We start from the raw sequence: 21,130 nt of genomic DNA on the forward strand, positions 1-21,130 counted from the left end.
AAGCAGATGAGTGTTTTCCGTGTGTGTGTCTAACATCCTGAGAAGAGCAGCAGAGATCCGTCTCGTCCTGTTTCAGGCTCTCAGCACTGCCGTGGTATCCCTCAAGATACAAGCACTGACAGCTCCTCTGCTCTGCTCTCCGTTCTAGAAAGTGTCTTATCGTGCTTTTCTGTGACTTGTGCAAACCTCAGACCAAGAAGAACTCTGTGACTTCTGCCTCTCAAGAGTTACATTAAAGGCAGAATTATTCGGCGTCCTGAGTGGAGGACGTGACTCATTTACTGCTTCTCTGCTGCTTTCAGTTATTGTTACTGTAAATACAGAGAAATATATATATATATATACACACCATGCTCCTATCAGAACTGGGTCTGCTTCCTCAGAAGTATATGACAGTCAAAGGCAGCCACACACAGTACCTCCTCTGCATGGTCCACTCAGTGGACTGGAATCCAGAAAACCTCCTTTCTGCAGTAGCTGCTCTGCACACAACCCACTTGTTTTGTTTCCGTGCAACATGTTTCTGCAATGTGTTCCTTTTCAGTCCCTGCACTGTTTTAATTTTTCTTGTATCGGTGAGTGAATCGGGCGCTGAACTCGCAGAAGTCGGCATTCGTCCTGCTTGGTGCCGAAGGATTTGGATCTCATTGCTGCAGAAATGTAGAGATTAATACACTGGCTCCCTCCATGTTATTACTGATAAACATGTTGGTTTGCAATTGAGCAAATTTACCTCATTAGAAACTTTTAGTGTGTATATTTATCCATCTTCTATACAAACTACTTCATCCACCTGATCCAAACCTGATCCATTCTTTTTATGTTGATTTTCCCTACATCCACTGACAACATTTTCCGTGACTGATTATTGACAAGAGTATCGTGACAATTCTCCCAATGAATGATCCAGATTCCCAGTTCATCAGCATGAAGATTATTATTGGTGCTGTTACTATCAGAGTTCAGTTCTTCTGCTTTCACTCACCAACACAAGCAGAGATGTAACCTGCTAGTTTGACATCTCCACCGGGGGTTTTGTTCTGTGGTTTAAATGAGTTTGTGAAGCGGCTTAGTTGTGGTGGTGTTGTCCTGTGTGCTGTGTTTAGGGAGCACATAATTAACTTCTGTTTGTTTTGCATTGTTTCAATAAAAAAAAAAACTTTTTTTTCAGTTTTAGTCTTGCTTCACATTTCAACTCAATGATTCAGCCATAGTTTATGAACATAAACAGATAATATAAAAAACAGCAGGTAAATCATTGATCAGGGTCTAAGGTCCTGGGTTTTCCACAAGGGGGAGCAGCTGAGTCTTTGTTGTCAGTTTGCTGTAAATTAATGACCAATAATAAAAGTTTGTGTTATTTAGTAAACAGAGTCGAGGAGGCTCTCTTCTCCTTCATTGGCGCTCACCTTGGTAAACTTTTCTAAAGACGATCGCCCTCTTGTGGTTCATGTTCACACCTGCAGTGAAACCCGTGCGTGTTCGTGTCTCGGAAGTGTTGTTGTTAGAGCTGTAATAATCCTTTTTCTAATTCACCTGAACAGTGGTGGGGAAAATATCACACAGTACCTCCCTTGGAAATGTTTGCATGGAGAGTTGATGTTTTACCTTCTGCGAAGGTTCGGTTTGAGGACTGATCTGCAGGTTTGGGGCTCAGGCTCAGCGAAAGCAGAATAATGTGTGTGAGTGTCAAGAGGATGATTTCATGTGTTAGTAAAGTATGAAGTTTGAAATGTGCCAACATTCTCATAGCATTGGCATGAGCAGGTAGATGAGGAATCAGAGGAGCACGCACAGGGAATGAATTTAGTATTTTCAAGAGAAGAAGGTGTTGGTTGAATGAGGCTCTTTGGCTGTGTTCACACTAGTTTGGTCCCATTAAAAGGAGTGTCGCCTGGTGGACAGGAGACAACACACCATACATCCCAGCAGTGTGTATTTTAACCACATCTTGTGCTCCAGTTCCAAAACTTCCATTTTGGTCCTGATCTCTGCCATATCTGGTCATATCATACAGCTTTTCAACACTTTCACAAGGTCTCGTTGGTCCAAACATTTTGTATTCAAAGTTTATTGCCCCAAATCCAGCTTTTCCTTAATTTAAAATATTGGATCATAGGAGCTGCATTCAGAATCTGCTGTGTCTGTGTGAGCTGGACTGGCTCCGCCCACAAATGCCCATCTTGGGAAGAGGAGGAAGTTCTTCCTCTCATGGTGCCATGTGCCAGAGCAGAGCTGCCTAATTGTGGGAGGAGTCAAAGGGAGGGTCTACCTTGATTAGAATTGGCTAAACCCCCAATGACACTATATAGGGTTTGATTTCTGATTGGCTGGTTGGAGCAACTTACCGTGGGCTCACCACCCGCAGGAATAAGGTTCTTAATCGGTGCAATGTGATCTGGGTGACTGGTCAGACTGCCACCCCCGCGACCCGGAAACGGATAAGCGGGAGAAAATGGATGGATGGATGGTTGGAGCAACATAATTTTTAAAGATTTATACAAGCCAGGGGCGTCACTTCTGGGGCATCATTCCCAGGTATGCGGACGGTTATTACTGTTGGAAAACCATTAGAAAGTGAATTTTGCATAATATGACCCCTTTAAAGTTGAGTAGAGAAGCAGAACCTGCTGTTTGGATTTAATCACTGTTAATGTGTGAAACGAGCCCAGCTGGCCGAGGGGAAGTCATCAGGAGGAGTTGAAATGCTTCACCTGCATTTCCACAAAGTCAGAAAGAGAGAAAGCTCAACATTCCTGTGTGACGGAAAAGAAAAAGGACTTTTTGAAGTTGGTGCTGAAAACCTGATGAAAGCATTTTAGTTATTTTTGTACACGACGTCTTGACAGACCAGACGATTGTTCAACTGAAAAATGACATCTGTAAATCCTGAGTGGTACAAACAGTGTAACAGACTATAGCACATCGTTATTCACCTCTGCCATGTATCAAACTGATGGATTAATAAATTATTTGAAAATTCCTGCCTTTAGTCTGTATTTGTCACAATAGTTTACAGCGCCGTCAGGACATCTACATTAAGTTGAAAATATCGTCACACAGTAAGATAATGTGAGTCCGGCCGGCCTCCCTGTGGAGTTTGCATGTTCTCCCACAGTCCAGAAACATTCATTGGATGTTAATTGGTGACTCCTCCAGGTGGATAAAACCATCCAGAAATATCAAACTGCAGAGACTTTAGTAAAATGTACTTTTTATTTTCTCATTTTAAAAAGAATTCACAGAAACTGACCACCTTTGTGAGCAAAGACAGATCGTAGCAAAGTTAACTCCTGCCCAGGACGCTGCAGAAACTCCCATCATTTTTATTCAAGTGGAAATGATTGTTGAAGGACTCACGCAGAAAAGACCCGTACACCACCATGGTCGTCGTACATTAGACAGCAGCCAGTCAGTAGTCAAACCAACGGAGAAAATAAAGTTGGAAATGTGACTTTGTCAAGTCAATTATTGTTCAATAAATGGGAAACACACATTTGAATAATGGAGACAAAAAGCCCCACAGCCAGATTCATATGCAGCATGTAACTGGTTCAATCTCTTCAGAGGACAGGAAATAATTATTCCAGACGAGTACTGAAGGTTCAACCTGGAAACAGGACTGGTTTGGGACAGTTATCATTTAAACTGGTAGAATAACATGGGAACTGTCTCACCGAGCTCTCATTAACATTAAAACTACACACGGCTCAATCCCTCATCTTAAATACCGACACAAATAAAGCATTGCATCTCTTTGTAAAAAGAAAAACAATCCGTATTATATCAAAATGTAAACTGGTGGCGAGCGGACGCCCCCTCCTCTTGTCCAGTCTCTGCAGACAGAGAGTCGTCGCCCGGGGCTGCGAGTCTCTCCAGGCACCGATTCTCTCAGAGAAAACACACCGAGTGAAGTTCAGAGCTCACACTGGAGCTCGCAGCGCCGCGTCTGAGCTGCCGGATGACTGCCCGTTTCCCCCCCGTCTGACCAACGACGTGAGCTACAATTTGCGTTCGCCACAGCCCTGAATGACTCTGAAACAAAACTCAACACCGGAATTCTGTTTGCAGTTCATATTTATCAGGACCACCAGATGAGGGCGCTCCAGAGCCTTCAGAGTCCATTCGTGAGAGTTCAAGGGTGGAGGAGTTTATTCTGAGTCTGACAGGACGATGATCTCCTCTGGGTCGCACTGGGTCGCCACGCTGACCTGGAGACAAAAGCAGTGAGGACGTCATCGACACGTAAGCAGAGCACGCGTCCACTTATCTGTGTTTTAACAATATGAGCTCCACTTCTACTCAGACCAACGCTTTTTATTATCTCCTGAACAGCTCGGTGCAGGCTCACGTTTTCCACCTCCAGCTTTGCTTCTGCTGAAGTTTTTCACGTTAAAATTGTTTTTTTCATGTTTCTTGACTGGTGCTGTGAGTTGACTATGTTATAGTTAATACTATGTAAACGAAACAGAGTTCATTTCGATTCAAAGAATATGAAAACATCACATTTTCCGTTTTTGTTTCTTCACTCAGGATAGAAACCTGTTTGCGGCTCTGGTTCTTGCTGCTTGTTGCACTGAAATATGTCTGTTTGTGTCAAAACCCATAAAAGTCTTCCTCAATATAGGCACTTTTCCACTAGTAAAACTCGGCCCGACTCGACTCGCCTTCTCCACTACGTGTTAGTACCTGGTACCAGGTACTTTCGTAGAACCTGCTCGGCCGAGGTTCCAAGTGAGCTGAGGCGAGTAGACAATGTGATGTCGGCAGACGGCAGGCCACTGATTGGCTGGCGCGTGACAACACAGATGACAGCGGCTCATTCACGCCGCCATTTTTAAACCCGATCACAGAGATAGACGCACAGAATTAAACCCAGCGGAGCAGCAAAGAGGAGCAGACGTTTCTTTGTCTGTTTGCCGACCAGTGGATTCAGCAGGAGCTCAACGGAGCGACCCGCTACGAATATCGGGATTTCTCCAAGCTACGGATTCCATCGGTGTTTGGGATTAACTGGTAACCGGCTTCTTCAAGCGTCACGTGTCACAGCAAATGTTAAAAACCCGACCGAAATCCATAGCTGTCCTGGCGAACGCTGTTTAACTGCATTTCCATTAAAGTTTAAAGTATCATACCGTTTGTTTGTCTTATTTTAACATCAACTGCTGCTAGCAGCTTAAAGCAGAAGTCACCAGTTAACAGGGGCACCAGTTAAACCATAACACAGGATAGTAAAGCACATCTTGACAGTTAAGCATGATCACATTTTGTAATATTAATAATTTGAGCTGATATCCAACACAGAAGCTCTGATGTTTCCACCCACACCGAAGTGGTACTATATTGTAATGGAAAATGAATGAAACTGAGGCGAGGCGAGTCGAGTCAGGCTGAGTAGGTTCTAATGGAAAAGTGCCATATTGATATTTTGTGTGTGTAAAGATATATTTAGAGTGTGTTTGCTCACCTTCATTTTCTTGGCACAGGGAAACGGCTGTGAGCTGCTGACCAGGTCCTGAGTGGGTGTGTCGGCTCGAGAGGACTCCACCTCATGTGGAGAGCTGCAGGAGAAAACGCCCATGTCCAGTGGGATGTCGGCGTCACTGAGGAGTAGAGGGAACCAACAGGTTAGGAAGACCAACAAGCACAACAAACTTCATCAATGACTCGCAACACATGGACCATTATGTGGAGAATGAGGAAATACAGAATTGTACGCCTGATTTAAACAAACATGTCTGTTAAAGATGCACCTTTGGGATTATTTTACATTTTCAAAGCCCCGAAGACATTTTAAAGCTCCTTAAAATTGATAATTTCTGTTTGGACAATCCAGAGAAAAGCTCCAGAGGTCTAATCTACAAACATGGAGGGTTAGGGTTAAATACATGTAGTTTTCGATGGTTTGTTGAGGCCGTTTGTGTGAACATGTCATGAAGGAAAAAGCACGAACGTTAAAGAAGCTGGCCGGGAAACCCTTTCACACCTTTTCAAAAAGAGCGAGCAATGTCTTCGTGGAGGATGACTTACATGTCGTGGATGATTGTGGCCACTGAAACTTGGGAGGACTTTGACAGACTTTGCTCCCTCTTCCTCTTCTGGCTCCTCGTCGTTCTCGGGCTGGACGGCGGCGACGACTTGCCGTTAGACGTCTGCGTGTCACATTCCTCTATGGTGACTGACGGCGGCGAGGTCAAAGGCTGCCCGTTGGCTGGTGGGGACGGAGCGTCTGTGGCGACCTCAGCGACTGGAGCAGTGCTCCTGCGGTTGACTGAGATGTGATTGGACGAGTCCGCGTGCTGCTGTGCTCCTGCGGCGTCGCCATTAGACAAAGTCTTCTGATCAGCAGGGAGCGCCGTCTCTGATTGGCTCGGGCTTTCTCTGGAGGAGGGGACGTCGGACAGCGGGGAGACGTGCGCTTGTTCAGAAAGGGGACTGGGCACACTGGTGACCTGCTCCTCTTCGTCTGCAGAAAGGCTTCCTGTTTGATCATCAGTCTGATCGTCCTTGTCGGTGCCGCCACGCACCGACTCCGCCTCGTTACTCTCGTCATCCTCGTTGTCATCATCTAAGAGAGGAACCATTCAATTAAAGCACCAATTCTTCATTAACTGCTTGTAATCTCATCACAACTCTCATTTTTTTTGTGATTTGATAAAGGATGGATGTTCACTTACAGCACATCAGGATAGATTAACAACAGCCACAACTTTTTTTTTACCCTGAGCTTCAAATTAAAGTCACTGGGAGCTGGACTGAAAGCTTTTAGAGTGTTTACAATAAAGTCTTGGGCATGTCTCTCCTGGGAAACCCAAGAAACCTTCAGATGATTTGCAGATTTACACCGCACCTTTTTCTTTTTATTTCAATTTCTTGTGAAAAGTTTAACTTAAAACAAAATAAAAATGTGCAGTGTAAATCTGTGAATAAGCTTATTTAAACAAACTGAACTTAGTGGAGATGAAGTAAAAATCATAACATGCTTGAAAAAGCCGACCTGGTCCTTCCTGCTGAGTGCTGGCCTGGATCTCCTCTTCTATGTCTGGATCTGATGATTGATCGTCTTCATCTTCATCCTCATCCTCGTCCTCTTCATCGTCCTCCTCCTTTCCATTCACCCCTTCGCTTTCCATTTTACGGACCTGAAAAACAAAAAACATTTAGGTCTGTTTTAGTTTACGACACATTTCTGGGAGCGCTCGTTCAACTGGCTGCAACAGGAAGTCTTCACATACGGCATAAAACATGACAGGTATAGTTTCACTACATGTTTTTACATTAAACAATTTATTTAACTGTAACAAAGACTGTTAACAGCGGACACTTCCATTCTCTGCACATGAAAACTTAAAGCTGTATAACACGGAGGGTCTGTGGGGGTTTCCCTTCTTGTACCTCTTTGCTGTCTTTCTCTTGTCGTCTGCACCTCTCCTGCTCCTCTGTGTCTTCCTGTTTGACGGCAAACTTATTGATGACCTCCTCCAGACGGGACATGGCCATCTCTCGGTTTGATCGCAGCTTGTGCTTCAGAGTAGTGTTCGCCAGAGCTGGATCAGTGGCTTTACATGGGCACAGGGAAAGGGAGATCAGAGCGAGGTTGGTGCCAAAAAGATGAGTGATGAAATGAATGTGAAGGGATTGGGGAGTGTAACATAATATAAAAAACTTGTAATCTATTGACTTCTCTTTTATTGAAAATTACATTTAAAGACACATCAACTCAGAGAACAAAAACAGAGCATCAAATATTCATCAAACGAGCTTAAAAAAATGAGTCTCTCCATTTTAGGTCACTTCAGACATTTGTTCTCCTGTAAAATGTAAATCCACAGGCCATCACAGTTTAATTCACTATTCATGCAGTCCTGAGTCCCGACCCAATAAACAACACCAACATGCTGTCCTGTACGCATCGCCAGATTAAAAAACTGCTTTCTTCCAACATTTGCTGGAAATTCTCAGATGATTCCATGACATGTTCATACTCATTCAATCCAATAGACTTTATGAACAAGAGATAAACACACCAAGAATCAAGGTTTTCCGACCACAAAAAGGAAATAGCGGTTTCCTGATCGGCTCCAAAATCAGGACTGATTTTAGCCATTTTTAATTGATCAGTAAATTGAGCCGATCAGCTCAGTCCCTTTGTTTTTTTTTACCTGTTTGCAATATGGTGTAAACAACAATGTAACTGTGACACTAACAACAAAGTGAAAACAGTCCTGCAGCATTTCAACCACCAGAACTTCACTCCATACACCAGCTTTGACACTACAAAGTCAACACGAAGCGGAGTATGGATGCTTCACTAACTGTGCTTTTCCTCTGGCCTCATTTAACTCGACCTAGATGTGTTTTTGGTCTGAGTGCGGTGCGGCTGCGAAGGTAAAGTTGATCTCTGAGCTGTAGTGATTCAGAATAGTTGCAGTCATGAGTCAACTCTCCAAAACTTAAAAACAGAGCAGACATTTCCATGTGTACCATGTATTGACGTCTTACCGATCTTGTAGTTGTCGGTGAGATGTGAGCCGAAGTTGTACACAAGGTCGAGGTGGCGCCGCTCCTGTATGCGGCTGCCGGTCTCCCTGAAGGCCTCCTGAGCGATCTGGTTCAGCTGTTTTCTTGGCAAGCACAAGTTGTGGCGCTCGTTGGCACGCAGTACCTGCTGGAGGATGTCTTGGTAGTCTGGAGGGTTGACCCGGGCCTCAGGACCATTGATGAAACGCTGGATCTGACAGGAAGAAGGCAGGCGGGAGAACACGTAAGAAGAAGTGTAGTGAGCATGTTGTAACCTGTTCTACACATCAGACTGTATCACACAACCACAAGGCGCCTCACTAACACTAAACTTTACTAAGTGTTGCACAGGTCTGCTTTCCACGGTTAAACACAACAAAATCATTAAGAGGCAGCTCACTCTTTTGTTGATCTCAGGATAACGAGTGCCAGTGTACACAATTTTCTGTTCAATGACTCGGCCCGTTAGTGTGTTGCAGCCCTTGAGGTCACAAAGCTTTTCATAAATCTTCATCATCTGGAAAACAAAATGAGCAGAAAGAGAGGAGAGTTGTGAAAAGCTGTCACACAACAACTGGATCCTTATGGATAACTACCAAAGTGAGGAAACATCAAACTGACCTTGCGTTTAAGTTTGTGCTCCTGGATATATAAAGAGTCCTCAGCTGCCATCTCAGCTAGGCTCAGCTCGGCCTGCTGAAGACGGTAGATTTCATCGTTGTACACTTTCAGCAGGTTTTCCAGATACGCTATCTGAAAGAAATTAAGATCAGACATGAAGCTTTAGGAAAAAAGAAGTTTCCAGTTTCCAGTAGAGGATGAATATAAAGAAGAAACTTGGAAAGAACTCAAGATCTGCATGCTAAATTTAGTTGGGCAATGCTTTCATGTTGATGTTTTACTGTTAATATCATAAAAAACTAAAGCAACTTTTGAAACATGAAGAATAATCAAGTTGCCGAGTGAAAATATGTCCAAGACGAACCTGTTTCCTGGACGCCCTCTTAGCTTTTTTGTCAGCTTCTCCATTTTCCTCCGTGTCCTCCCGCACTCCTGAGGTGGAAGGTTTCTCCTCTTCTGCCGTTAGATCTGTCCCCTCTTCCTCCTCATTCGTCGTGCCTCGAGTCTTTTTTTTACTCTTGAGTGAAACAGAGGTAGTTTGCAGAGTATTTGTAGATGAGGTAGAAGACCCTGGCTGGACTTTGGTGAGGGCCTGCCTCTTCTTGGTGCCGTGCTGCCTGAGAACAGTGCACAGTTCATTGATGTAGACGAAGGTTTTCGAGTGGTTGGCCTGAGCGCGAGTCAAACATCGTCCAAGGGTGTTCCTGAACTCCACAGATGACAGAAACTCAGAACAGGCCTTGTCATGCTTGTTTTGGAGGAAAGTCAGCACCTCAGGGCAATCCTTGGTAAGAGCAGAGCAGTGGTCCACAAACTAGAGGGAAGGACAAAGGAATAAGAAATATATAGCCGTTTGTGGATTAACAGTGGACTAAAGGTGCAGAACAAACAAGAAGAACACATGCAGGACATTGTGATGGAGATTATCTATCTCATATGCAAGGACTGTGTAATGTGATTGGTGATCGTCTGAACAGTTTGAGAAAAATTATTTGTATTAGGGATGTTGCTTTTAATGTAATCTCACCTCACTGAACAACTTCTGATTCTCTGCTTGCAGAACATGCTTGTGCTTCTTGGCTGAAGCAAAAGGGGACTGTGTAATGTGAGTGGCGACTGGCAGCTGAGCTTTAAGGGGTGAAATCTTTTTGGCTCCTGGTGTAGAAGATGACGCAGAGGCGGCAGGTGGAGGACTCTCCTCATCATCCTCAAGAACAATGATATTATCCGCCATCGAAGTCGGAGCCAGGGCTGTCCAAGATTTTGGTTGTTTCTGGTGTTAAGAAACACAAACATGGAGAGATCAACACAACTCAAAGAGCAGGTTATGAAACCAACAGACTTGTTGTCTTACCAAATCCAAGATGATAAAATCTCGAGTACAATGGTGGACATGCAAACAGTTGTGATTACTTACACTGCTACGACATCAATAACGCCACAGTAAGATTTATTTAGCTGTGCCTAAACATCAATAACGCAAGGCTTTCATTAGTGTTCTTTCAGCCTTGTAAACAATTCACACCACAGGGGCCACCTGAGTATTAGAGAAACCTCTGATATACTGAGATTTTAAAAACTTTAAATACAAACAAGAAACAAAAACTGTCCAAAGTGATTGGACATTACAAATATCCACCTGTAACAACCAGAAGATCAACATATCCATGATCTTACTGAAGCTGGACTAAACTATGTGAACACACCGAGTGTCATTCAGTGGCTACAGTAAAGTGTACCCATCGAGTGATAGCTTCTTAGAGCTTATACATTTCCGTGTGACATCTTCTCAAACTGGAAACACAACATCTGGAAGGGCTTCAGTCACCTGACCTCTTTGGGAGGTGGTAGAAAGCAACTCTGGTGTTGACATATCGATGTGGTCAAAGTGTGTAAAATGTATTTCAGTCTGGGTTCAAACTTGTGCAGCCAAATGTAATCGTTACGTCTCATGATGATGATGAAGAAAGCAAAGCTCTCAAACTATGAAAACAACACGACATAAAGCCAAATAATCGATAGTGTGAATCTACTCAAGCTTTATATCACTGCAATGGCTGTGAAACTCACCAGACGGGTGAGTCTGGTCATCTACTAAATGTACTTTCGATGCAAGTAGAAAGACTTTGTACCATCGATGTGTCACTATCATTTCAAACCTGTCACAGGAAACGTCAGTGTTGTACCTAAATGATGCATTTTACAGTTTTGACACCGTGAGATTGTAAGTTTGACGCTTCACTGACAGAACCGACAGAAGACGTTAAACCCAAACTAAAAACTTAAGAAACGAACAGAAACTGCATCTGAACATGGGGACGTGTTTTACACCGAGAACCACGGACTAGACGTGCGCTAACGGTTGGGAGTGAATGTTTGCATAAAACAAAACTGCCCTCTTGTTTCACGAACTGTTTGACAAAGAGCACCGCTTTTACTTAGCTAACGTTAGCATTGCGCAGCTAGTTAGCGCCAGGACTTTTCTTAGTGGGCAGAACAAACAGGTCACTTTAAATTCGCCGCGTTGGTTTTTATTACAAAACTAACTAGACTCACCGACACGATTCCTCTTTTAAAAAGCGGATATTCTACGCTAATGGACTATTTGTGTACAAAAACAAAGCTTATCTGTTTAGCTACCTTATCGACTCGAGGTCTAAGTGTACCCGCTAAAGTCTGAACAGCAACAACGCCTCTGATTGGCTCAGAGAATCGTGGACGACCAGTAACGTGGTCATTCATTGGTCGATTTGCCGATGACATATTATGACGACGCAAATAAAACAAAAATTCAGTTGACTTATATGAAAAATACATTATTCAAAACCGATTTCCATTCAATGCCAATGTGTCTATGACTCCATATAAAAAATAGAACAACAACAACAACAATAATAATAATAATCATCATCATCATTTATGTGTGGTGAACGTCCACCTGCATGAGCCATTTATGTTTATGTCCACTGCTTGCAGGTTGTTGTTGCATTATTCGTACACTTGGTGGCAGTAATTTGACATGTGGTGTACAGGTGACATTAGGTGACAGCAGGAGGTGGGCATACAACTCACAAGAGCAACAATCAAGTGCCGAGAACAAGAAGACAAGAAGACGAACAAGAAGCCTCAAAGTCACGTTATCCAGATCTATTTGATCTCGTGTGGGACAGATCTAATAAAAGCATAATAACCCGTGAATACTAATTTTTAAAACAACTTTATCCTTTGTTTTACTGCAAATACATACCAATACATTACGGAGTATTTAGATTCAATTTCATAGCCTTTTCTTACAAAATCTAAACAAGGTGGCCATTTTGAAGAACAAATAAGCGCAACTCAAATAGTATGTCATTTTTACAATGCCTCCTGGAGGAAAACACGGGGAAATGTCCAAAACATTTTGAGGCAATGTATGATTTGACAGATTCCGACTCACAGTTTTGTCTAATGCTTACACTGACTACATCATCAATGAGATCAATGAGCATCACTGCCATTCTGACTGAAACACTTCAATTCCCATTGATTCACTGGGAATAGAAGTGTATAAACAGCTGATTCTTTTAATGAAAAAAAACAACCCTGGATGTCTTCCTTTTATTTTCCTCGTTTTTTTTACAGGTTGAGGACCTCCGGGCTGTTTGCCATCATTGGACTCTGACAGATATACGAAATGGACTATAGGAGACTCTAGGAAACTAGTAGCCCCCCCCCCCCCCCCCCCCCCCCCCCCCAATATTTGTTTCCAAATATTATTTGTTATTCATTATTTCCAACATCTTTTGCTCCTCACTGGTCTCGTCAAGAAGCTGCTTCCTGTGAGAAAATACGGTGCTGGTCATCAGTTACCGGGCAGATTCCAGGTCATCAGGTTTCATTAACAGGAAAAGAAAAAAGGCACATTGGAACTGGATGTGGAACAAGTTTTCAAAAATAAAAACATTTAGAAATAGACATGTGGATGCAACTTTAAATATGTATGCGTTTTTATTAATCCAACAGTACAAGCTTCATGATTTTAAAAAAGCTGTTTGATCATTTCCTCATGTTAAAAATTCAAATCCCACTTTCAGAGATCTGAGAAAAACTGTAGATGAACTTCATCATGTCTGAAAATATCTCAACACAGTATTGTGCTATGTCAATACTAAAGAAGACACAGGAAGTTTGGATTATGGTGAACTTTATTCAAACACACATAAACGTGTATACATAAGAGAGAAAGAGCAACTCATCAAACCAAGACAATAACTATGCGCGGTTATTGTACACACGAGTGAAAGAGAAAAAAGTAACAGAAGATGTAATCTTGACTAATCTCTTGGGAATATTCCTTCTTTCTGCATTAACCCTTTAGCTGTGGTGGTGCAGCCATATGACGATGCTCCGGGGAGCTGATGGGGGTTGAGGGTCTTGCTCAAGGAACCACAGTAGTGATTTGTCTGCTGCGGGACTCGAACCAGGAAACGGGCCAGCTCACACATTCTAAGTCCACTTCTTTAACTACGAGGCCACCAAGAAAAATAATGTAAGTAACAGAATAGTAGCAAAAACTGACACAATAAAGAAAAAAGCTCCTTGTTTCTGCAGTAAATGACACAAACCAATAAAAAGTTTCATGATTTCAGATAAAATGATAATCACAACCAAATATCGGAACAAACACATGAAAACCAACCTTGAATCAAACAAATCAATATTTATTTTTCCTCAAACATTTGTACTGTTCTTTTCTTCTATACAATTTGAGCACGATATACATAACAAATATGTCAATTGTACTAATGTCTACAGTAGCGCACTTGTGGTTAAATAAATGAAGGTCAGCAAATATGAACTACAAATGTAACAGAGAAAGCAGCTCAGGTCATGTGCTATAGGTGGGAGAGAGACACAAATGAAGCATAAAGCACCTCTCCTATAAAGTGGAGACAAAAGCAAAATTTTAGTTTGGCTGATGGTTTGTGAAGTATTCCAGGAAAGGCCACCAACACTTTTTGAAATTTCACCCTTGAATTGCTGATTGCGTACTGAATTTTCTCAAGTTTTAGAGCCACTGAGCATGAGTGGATGCAGCAGCATCCCTCCATCTTAGAAGAACAGCAGGCCTGGCCAGGAGAGAGGCGAATGATAGCATAAGGCCCTTGCTTGAAGTCAAGTGGATATCCTTATGTCCAGTGGTATCAAAGAGAGTAACCAGAGGGTTTGGTTCGAAATTGAGGTTGAGGATGTGGAAAAAAAGTTTGAAATGACATCCTTCCAGTATTTTTCCAGGATGGGACAAAACCAGAACATGTGGATAAGAGATGTATGGGGGTATGATTGTAGCAATAGTTGTTTATCTGTATTTCAATCCGTCTGTCCAAAGTCAGAGTTGTCAATGTGCAAAAGAATTTGTCAATGAATCTGCAAAAGTCGTCTTGTAATTTGTCTGTCTGTAAGTACGTATTTAAATGTGTAAAGAAATCTGCTCATTTGTATTAGAAAGTTGCACATGTAATAAGATTTGTCAATGCGTACAAAAATATTTATAATTGAAAAGTCTGTTTTCAGCTTCAAATCCTGAAAATATAGACAACTCGCCAGTTAGGAGTCGAGCAGTTTCGCAATTTGAAGGTTTTTTTTACATGTGACCTTTGCTACAGTTCTGCCATCTGAAGCTCAGGGCATTAAAACCCAGGCTTTACAACTTCGAATCCTTCAGACAGCAAAAGTGTAGAAAAAGTCACATGTAAAAAAAAACTTCCAATTGTGAAACTGTTCCGACTCGTAACTGGCGAGTTGTCTGTATTTTCAGGATTTGAACCTGTAAACAGACTTTTCAAATACAAATATATTTGTACCCATTGACAAATTTAATTTCATGTATAACTTCTAATACAGATGAGCAGATTTTTAACACATTTAAATACCTAATTACAAGACGACTTTTGCAGATACAGTTTCACATTGACAAATTCTTTTACACATTGACAACTCTGACTTCAGACAGATGGATTGAAATACAGACAGACAACGCTCCATATTTATTGACAAATAGTTTTGCTACAATAATGCCCCCATAGAGCGGCCTCACCAGTCCTACATCTGTCACCATGAGGGTCAACTTCTGTATAGATATGGGAAAGTTTGGCCTTGGAAATATGGGCTCTATGAACAACCTTAAAATGTAACAATGTCGAGCACAAAGGGTAGTTGAATTAACTAACCTAGATCAATTTTTTAAAAGTAATATGAACTAAGTCAAGACATCAATTGTAATCTACTAAAGCCAACCTGGATTACAGTGCCCCCTCTTCGTCATCGCTTAGTTAGAAATATTCAAGGTCAATATTTACAGAAAATGTTAATTATATTGAAGCCAGTGCACTAAAACACCCACAACCTGCGACAACATTCCCACTAAACCAAAGTGAATCCACACAGATGAAGAACGTAGAATCATGGAGAGCAGTGTCAACCTGACGAGTCTCAAACATTTCAATCATTTGTTTGAGCTTTTTATCCGTGAGACTGAATGACTGGGAGCCTCTTACTCATGCAGTGGGTTTTAACATGCTTTGCTCCTCGCCGGTCCCCTGTCAAGACAAATAAAGACAAATAATACATCTGTTAGTTGGATTAAAATCCACTTTTCACCTTTGAATCCATTTTTCTGTGAACACGGCAGATCAAACAGAGAGAAAAGTGTCCAAAATCTTCAAGTCAAACATCACATTAGTGACATGTCAGGTTTAGAGTTCCACTGATTAAACAGGCGTATTTATGACATCCGTTCACTTGATGGACTCACTTTCTTCACAGCTGGATCGTCTCCTGACGAAGAGGAAGTCTCAGACACTAGAAAACAAAGTTTCATGAGTCAAAGAGGAAAACTTGTTCTCAGTGATTTCTGTCAAGCTGTTTGTGTTGAATTTCAAATCTTAAAATCACATTAGAAATCATTCAAGAGTAACAAACTGACACCACAGTGACAGAATATACAACATAATCAAAACAATGCAAACATATGAAACATGTTACAAACCAATAGTTGAATTTAAAGGCAGAAACAACATGAAGCAACAGAAAACCACATTGAAGCCTCCTGACTGGAGGAAATAGTAAAGTACTCACTGTTGGTGAGTTTGAACCCTGAAAGACAGGAAGAGACAGAGTTGGTTCACTATTTATGCTCAAAAACAACAATAAAAGGTGTTTATCTGTTGTTTATCTGTTGTTTATCTGTTGTGTCTCTTCCACTGTGAACATGGAGAGTCTGCTGACGGCAGTGTGGAGTGTTTCTGACACTAATACTGAGCTTCCTGTCCCGTCTGGACGACTCAAACTAAACTTGATGAGTCACTATGACAACTGAAAATCTCTCATCAAAGAACGGAAACAAAATCCTAAAAGTAAAAGAAAGTTTCTTCTTTACCGTGACTGTTCTTTCTCCAGATGATGAATCCGATGATTCCTGCCACGACGACCAGAACAACAACAACACCTCCAACAACAGCTCCAATGGGAAACTCTGCGGACACACACACACACACACACACACACACACCCACACACACACACACACACACACACACACACTTTAGAAGATGTTCTACGTTCAAACTGTCAGAAGAGAAGAAAGACAGAATGTGTCTCTCACCAGGGTGGTTGGTCAGGATGTGACGTTTGTCCAGTGGTTTGAGGACGTCCTCTTTAACTCCAGCCAGATGAAACACACAGCTGTACCTCCCCCAGTCTTCAGCTTTGACCGATGAAAGATCCAGATCAACGCTCATCTGGAAGGTTCCGTCATGGTTGGGGAGGATCTCTCCTCTGTCCACGTCCTCATGGAGCTCCTCCTCGTCTTTCTTCCAGAACAAGTCGGCTCTGTCGGGGTAGAAACCTGTGGCGTGGCAGGTGACCGGAGAGGAGGGAGTCTTCTGGAGGAGAGACACTCTGGAGGGAAGCTCTGGAGAACAACCAGGAAGAAACAACACTCACTTTATTTGGTTCTCAGCTGCTGGAGAACATCAGGTTCTCTCTCATGTCATGGACCCGACATGGAATTCACTACAGCTGAGAATAAATGCGCCTTGTAAAGTGTGACGGAGGAAAGAATGTGGCGTTAAAGGAGGAAGTCAAGATGGAGAGACGAGAGGAAATGCTGAGAGGCAGAGCAGGAAGGAAAATGAAAGCGGAGAAAGAGAAAACAGCAGGAGGATATTGAGTCGGCAGGAGAGAGAGAAACACAAGAGGAAGAGAAAAACTAAAGAGCAGCAGCTCATGTGATTTTACCTTTTCTCATCAGTGAGCTCTTCACAAAGTTCACAAACTTCTTCAGCCACTCAGGACATTCTTTGGTGTAGTAGTTTTTAAGATAAGCCATATCTGCTTTGTCATTCTCCCACTTGTGTTTGGTGGGGACAGCCTGTGGTACTGGAGCGATCCACGTCTCTGTCTTCAGGTCTAAAGATATGAAATCTTCTCCATCGTAACCGTACTGATGAAATCCGTTCACTTTATCAGTTTCATCGTCCCATTCACAACCATACATCTTCTGGAAAACATGAACACCTGAGACAGAAAGAGACATCATGAAACCAGAGTCACATCCAAAACATTCATCTGTCATCATGTGACATCACACAAACATGCACACTTTATATGCCAGCATACTAACAAACTAGCACGTTTATTTACACTTATTTACGACCAGAAAGATTTAATTTAAACTTTCTTTGAGTGATTTCTGTTTGAAGGGGTTTTAACCCAAAACAAGCTGTGATCTGACAGAAAATAGTATTTCTTTAGATTTCTGCTGCCACTTATTGACGTTTGTGTTTATGTTGTCAGATGACAAACTACGTGTAAACTGATGTGACTGTGGCTAATAGATGCTACAGTCAAATGCTAACCTACAGTGTGGTGCTGAGATGTTTGTAAAATGCTTATTGAAGATGATGATGATGAAGTTAAGGAATCCAGCCTCATAGCAACAACTGCATTGTGATCACATAAAGCAGCTGAACAAACACTGAATTCAACTGAATGGCTCGCTGCTGCTGGATCTTCTAGAAGGAGGATGTGGGTGAAAAAGTCTGACAGATTCCAGTTAGAAAAAAAAGCTGATTTCCAGCGGATCTCGTGTTTGTTTCAAGTGCTGAGCTGAACAGTCAGCAGACACTGGGAGTCATTGGGCTTTTTATGGTGCTGAATATTGAAACTGATGTGTTTCCTTCCTATCTTCATCTCTTTCTGTCTCAGGATCAGTATGAGCAGCTTCAAGAGACACGGGACATATTGATCTCCTTCCTGTCAACTATCAGCAGCCTGAACGGAGTGTGTGACCATCATATTGAGCTGCTAGAAACTTTGATGGCCACAGGCAGGAATGACTTCCTAACAAGAACCTCTTTTATTGTTGGAAGAAAAACCCACACAGGCAGGGAGAACGTGCAAACTCCACTTCGAGAATTCTTTGAATTCAACAAAGCGACTCTCTGTTTGTTTCTCATGGATAAATGACACATGATATTATTCATCCAACAATATTTGGACTAACTCAAAACTAATCATAGAGAAACTTTGTCAACTAATAAAAAGAAAAATACAAAAATTCCAGAAGTGGTGATTTTGTGAAGAAACCAGCAAAGTTTGTGTCAACTTGAGGGTTTTTATGATTGTATTAGTAAAAAAGAAAAAGTTCAACCAAACCTCCTGTTTGGTTGAAGCGTTGCTTCACGATCTCAATGTGTGCTCTGAAGAATTGCTGAATTCCCAGAGCTTTGTTAGTTTCCTCTTTCCAGTAATTTTGATCATCTTCTGTTACTTTATTCATCCAGTCCTGTTTAGGCACTGCTCTCCTGGTGTTGCTGTCGTAGTGAACGATCTGAACGTCATCAACCAGACCAACACCAACAAACTCTGGAAAGTTTGGTACTTGAAAGGATCCAGTGGAGACATACTTCAGAGAGTGAAGCGCTGGAAGAAAAAGTCCACATTTAAAATCACATTTTTAGTTACAATATTAACATGCACAAATAATAAATAAATAATACCTGTTCAGGATTTCTAAAAATGCTGTCAACATGAATTAAATATGTAGGTTACAGTTTTATACCAGACGTTCATTTATGGACTGCTGAATCAAATGTCTTTAAATGAACCGATGCGAGTCTCGAGTTTGTCCTCTGACAAGAGAGCATGAGCGAAGTCCACGGTTTGGAGAGTCTTTAATATTAGGATATTCTAGTGCTTGATGTTGATGACGATGTCTGCTATTCTCACACTGCAATCTCCTTCTGGCTAGATTCCCTCCTCCAATAATCGGCTTTGGCTCAAACACAAATGTGTAACACCCCTGATCAATCAGACCACCTTCTCTATACATGTTGACCTATTCAAATTGAAGCTGAAGTTTCAAATATACTTCTCCTCTGTGGAAAAAATTGCAACAGGCAACATCACTGAACAAAGCAATTGAAAATATAGTGATATACTCCCCAGTTTTGTTTCTACCTGTGATCAGTATAGATAGCAGACGGATGACTTCAATACTGATGTCGCGTGTGTTTATATCAAAGTTTTAGAGAAAAATCAGCCTGATACTTCCTTCCTGTGTCAAGTCATAGTGAACCATGGCAGACTGAAGTTACCAACAGAAAAAGTTGAATAAAGAGCAAATTACAGCGAGAACATGTGAAATACAGAGAAGTTTTTTTCACTGTTAAGGTTACTTAGTGAGCTACTTCCCAATGTTTCCGGTGCACAGTGACAGTCCACATGACACAGTATATGTTGGTAGTCTTCATGGACATCGATCCCTGTGGGTGCTCCGGTGCCTAAGCACCCGCTGAAAATATTGAGCACCCACTGGGGGGGATAGCCAATCAAAAAAAAAAAAAGAATGAACAAAACTTTAAAATTAACTAAACATACTTGAATGGCAGTATCCAATGAAAATGATTGCAGTTCCTGAGCGTAAATATTATAGAGCATCGTAACATTAACTAGTGTCATCAATATTGACTATCACTAAGCGTTTATCGTGTACACTTAACAAAAAAAACTCCGTTTTTTTATGGACAGTTAAAAATTGCCTAATTTTTAACTAACCAAAAGAACCTGCATCCATCACCAATTTTCTCACCAGCAGCACCACCAGCGACATGGACGGCAGCAAGGGTCAGCAGGGAAGAAACTACCAGGATAGCTGGAAAGTTATATTACCGTGGGATCCGTCATGGTGCAACAAGAAACAAAGTGGTCTATGATGTATGTTTGTGGATACGTTCGTTTAATCCAGTCTAACCCAGGACCTTCTCTCTTCCCCTGACCCGAAAACACCAGCACCCTCTCTGAGTCTATCGAAATAGACTATAACGGTATAATGGTTTATTAGAAAACAAAGAAATTCTTAGTACAAACATGTTTAATAGCAGTGACCAACCCTGTGATGTCAGAATTATGTGATTTCTATATCATGATGAACTTCCTTAGTTCTTGGTGTCACAGATTCAACAACATCAGGCAGTGGCTGCACATTTGCCAGCTGAACATTCATGATGTGCTGTTGAACAACCAACTTCAAGTTAACACACATTTTATGCTCAAACAATGATTTTCTACTGTCTTCGGTTAAAACCAGAGGTCATTTGAGTTACTGCTGTTTTTCTGTCATATCCAGTCTGTCCTTTCTCCTTGGACCTCTGGCTCCAACAAGACATTGTGTCTCTGGGTAGTTTCTGTTTTCAGGAAATTCTCTTTAAACCCTAGAGAAAGTTGTGTGTGTGTGTATATCAGCAGTTTCTGAATTCCTCAGAGCAGCCTGCCTCACATTTAAGTCTCTACAAAGCGTTTGGTTGTTCTTTCTCATGCTGGCTTTAAACTTCATCAGCTCATCTGCCAGAATACGCAGAGTTGATGTAGTGTGATTGGTTGATATAAGTTATTTGTATTCAGGAGTATCGGGAGAAGTGTACTTTACAAAATGGTGGTTCTTACC

At 41.8% G+C, this 21,130-nt stretch overlaps 2 protein-coding genes across 3 annotated transcripts; both read right to left on the reverse strand.

Annotated features, from left to right (window-relative positions):
* Positions 1-3,194: 3,194 nt before the first annotated feature.
* daxx (death-domain associated protein) lies at positions 3,195-11,835 on the reverse strand. 2 transcript variants are annotated; one of them, XM_080484679.1, is made up of 11 exons: positions 11,698-11,835; positions 10,169-10,414; positions 9,506-9,955; positions 9,142-9,273; positions 8,921-9,037; positions 8,503-8,734; positions 7,396-7,559; positions 6,998-7,142; positions 6,031-6,568; positions 5,468-5,603; positions 3,195-4,211 (listed from the first exon to the last, which is right to left on the reverse strand). In XM_080484679.1, the coding sequence occupies exons 2-11, from the start codon at positions 10,373-10,375 to the stop codon at positions 4,152-4,154; spliced, it is 2,181 nt and encodes a 726-aa protein (XP_080340805.1). In that variant the 5' UTR covers positions 10,376-10,414; positions 11,698-11,835; the 3' UTR covers positions 3,195-4,151. The 2 variants fall into 2 exon arrangements, with proteins under 2 accessions (XP_080340805.1, XP_080340806.1); XM_080484680.1 differs by having other exon boundaries at positions 3,201-4,211; positions 11,782-11,789.
* A 1,478-nt stretch (positions 11,836-13,313) lies between these two features.
* Positions 13,314-20,296, reverse strand: LOC308122933 (class I histocompatibility antigen, F10 alpha chain-like; the record flags this gene model as incomplete). Its single annotated transcript, XM_080485116.1, has 8 exons — positions 13,314-15,722; positions 15,938-15,984; positions 16,261-16,278; positions 16,562-16,657; positions 16,787-17,095; positions 17,422-17,700; positions 18,841-19,107; positions 20,242-20,296. The coding sequence occupies 8 exons, from the start codon at positions 20,294-20,296 to the stop codon at positions 15,681-15,683; spliced, it is 1,113 nt and encodes a 370-aa protein (XP_080341242.1). The 3' UTR covers positions 13,314-15,680.
* Positions 20,297-21,130: the final 834 nt, after the last annotated feature.

This window comes from Lipophrys pholis, assembly GCF_963383615.2.
Source record: "Lipophrys pholis genome assembly, chromosome: 17".
Classification (NCBI taxonomy): Eukaryota; Metazoa; Chordata; class Actinopteri; order Blenniiformes; family Blenniidae; genus Lipophrys; species Lipophrys pholis.

Excerpts from the sequence above, each read along its gene's own strand:
- daxx (XM_080484679.1), bottom strand. The coding sequence starts at position 10,375 with ATGGCGGATAATATCATTGTTCTTGAGGATGATGAGGAGAGTCCTCCA. Across the intron at positions 9,274-9,505 it reads AGAGGGCGTCCAGGAAACAG|ATAGCGTATCTGGAAAACCT; the intron begins GTTCGTCTTGGA and ends AATTTCTTTCAG. Across the intron at positions 7,143-7,395 it reads AAGAGAAAGACAGCAAAGAG|GTCCGTAAAATGGAAAGCGA; the intron begins GTACAAGAAGGG and ends TTTGTTTTTCAG.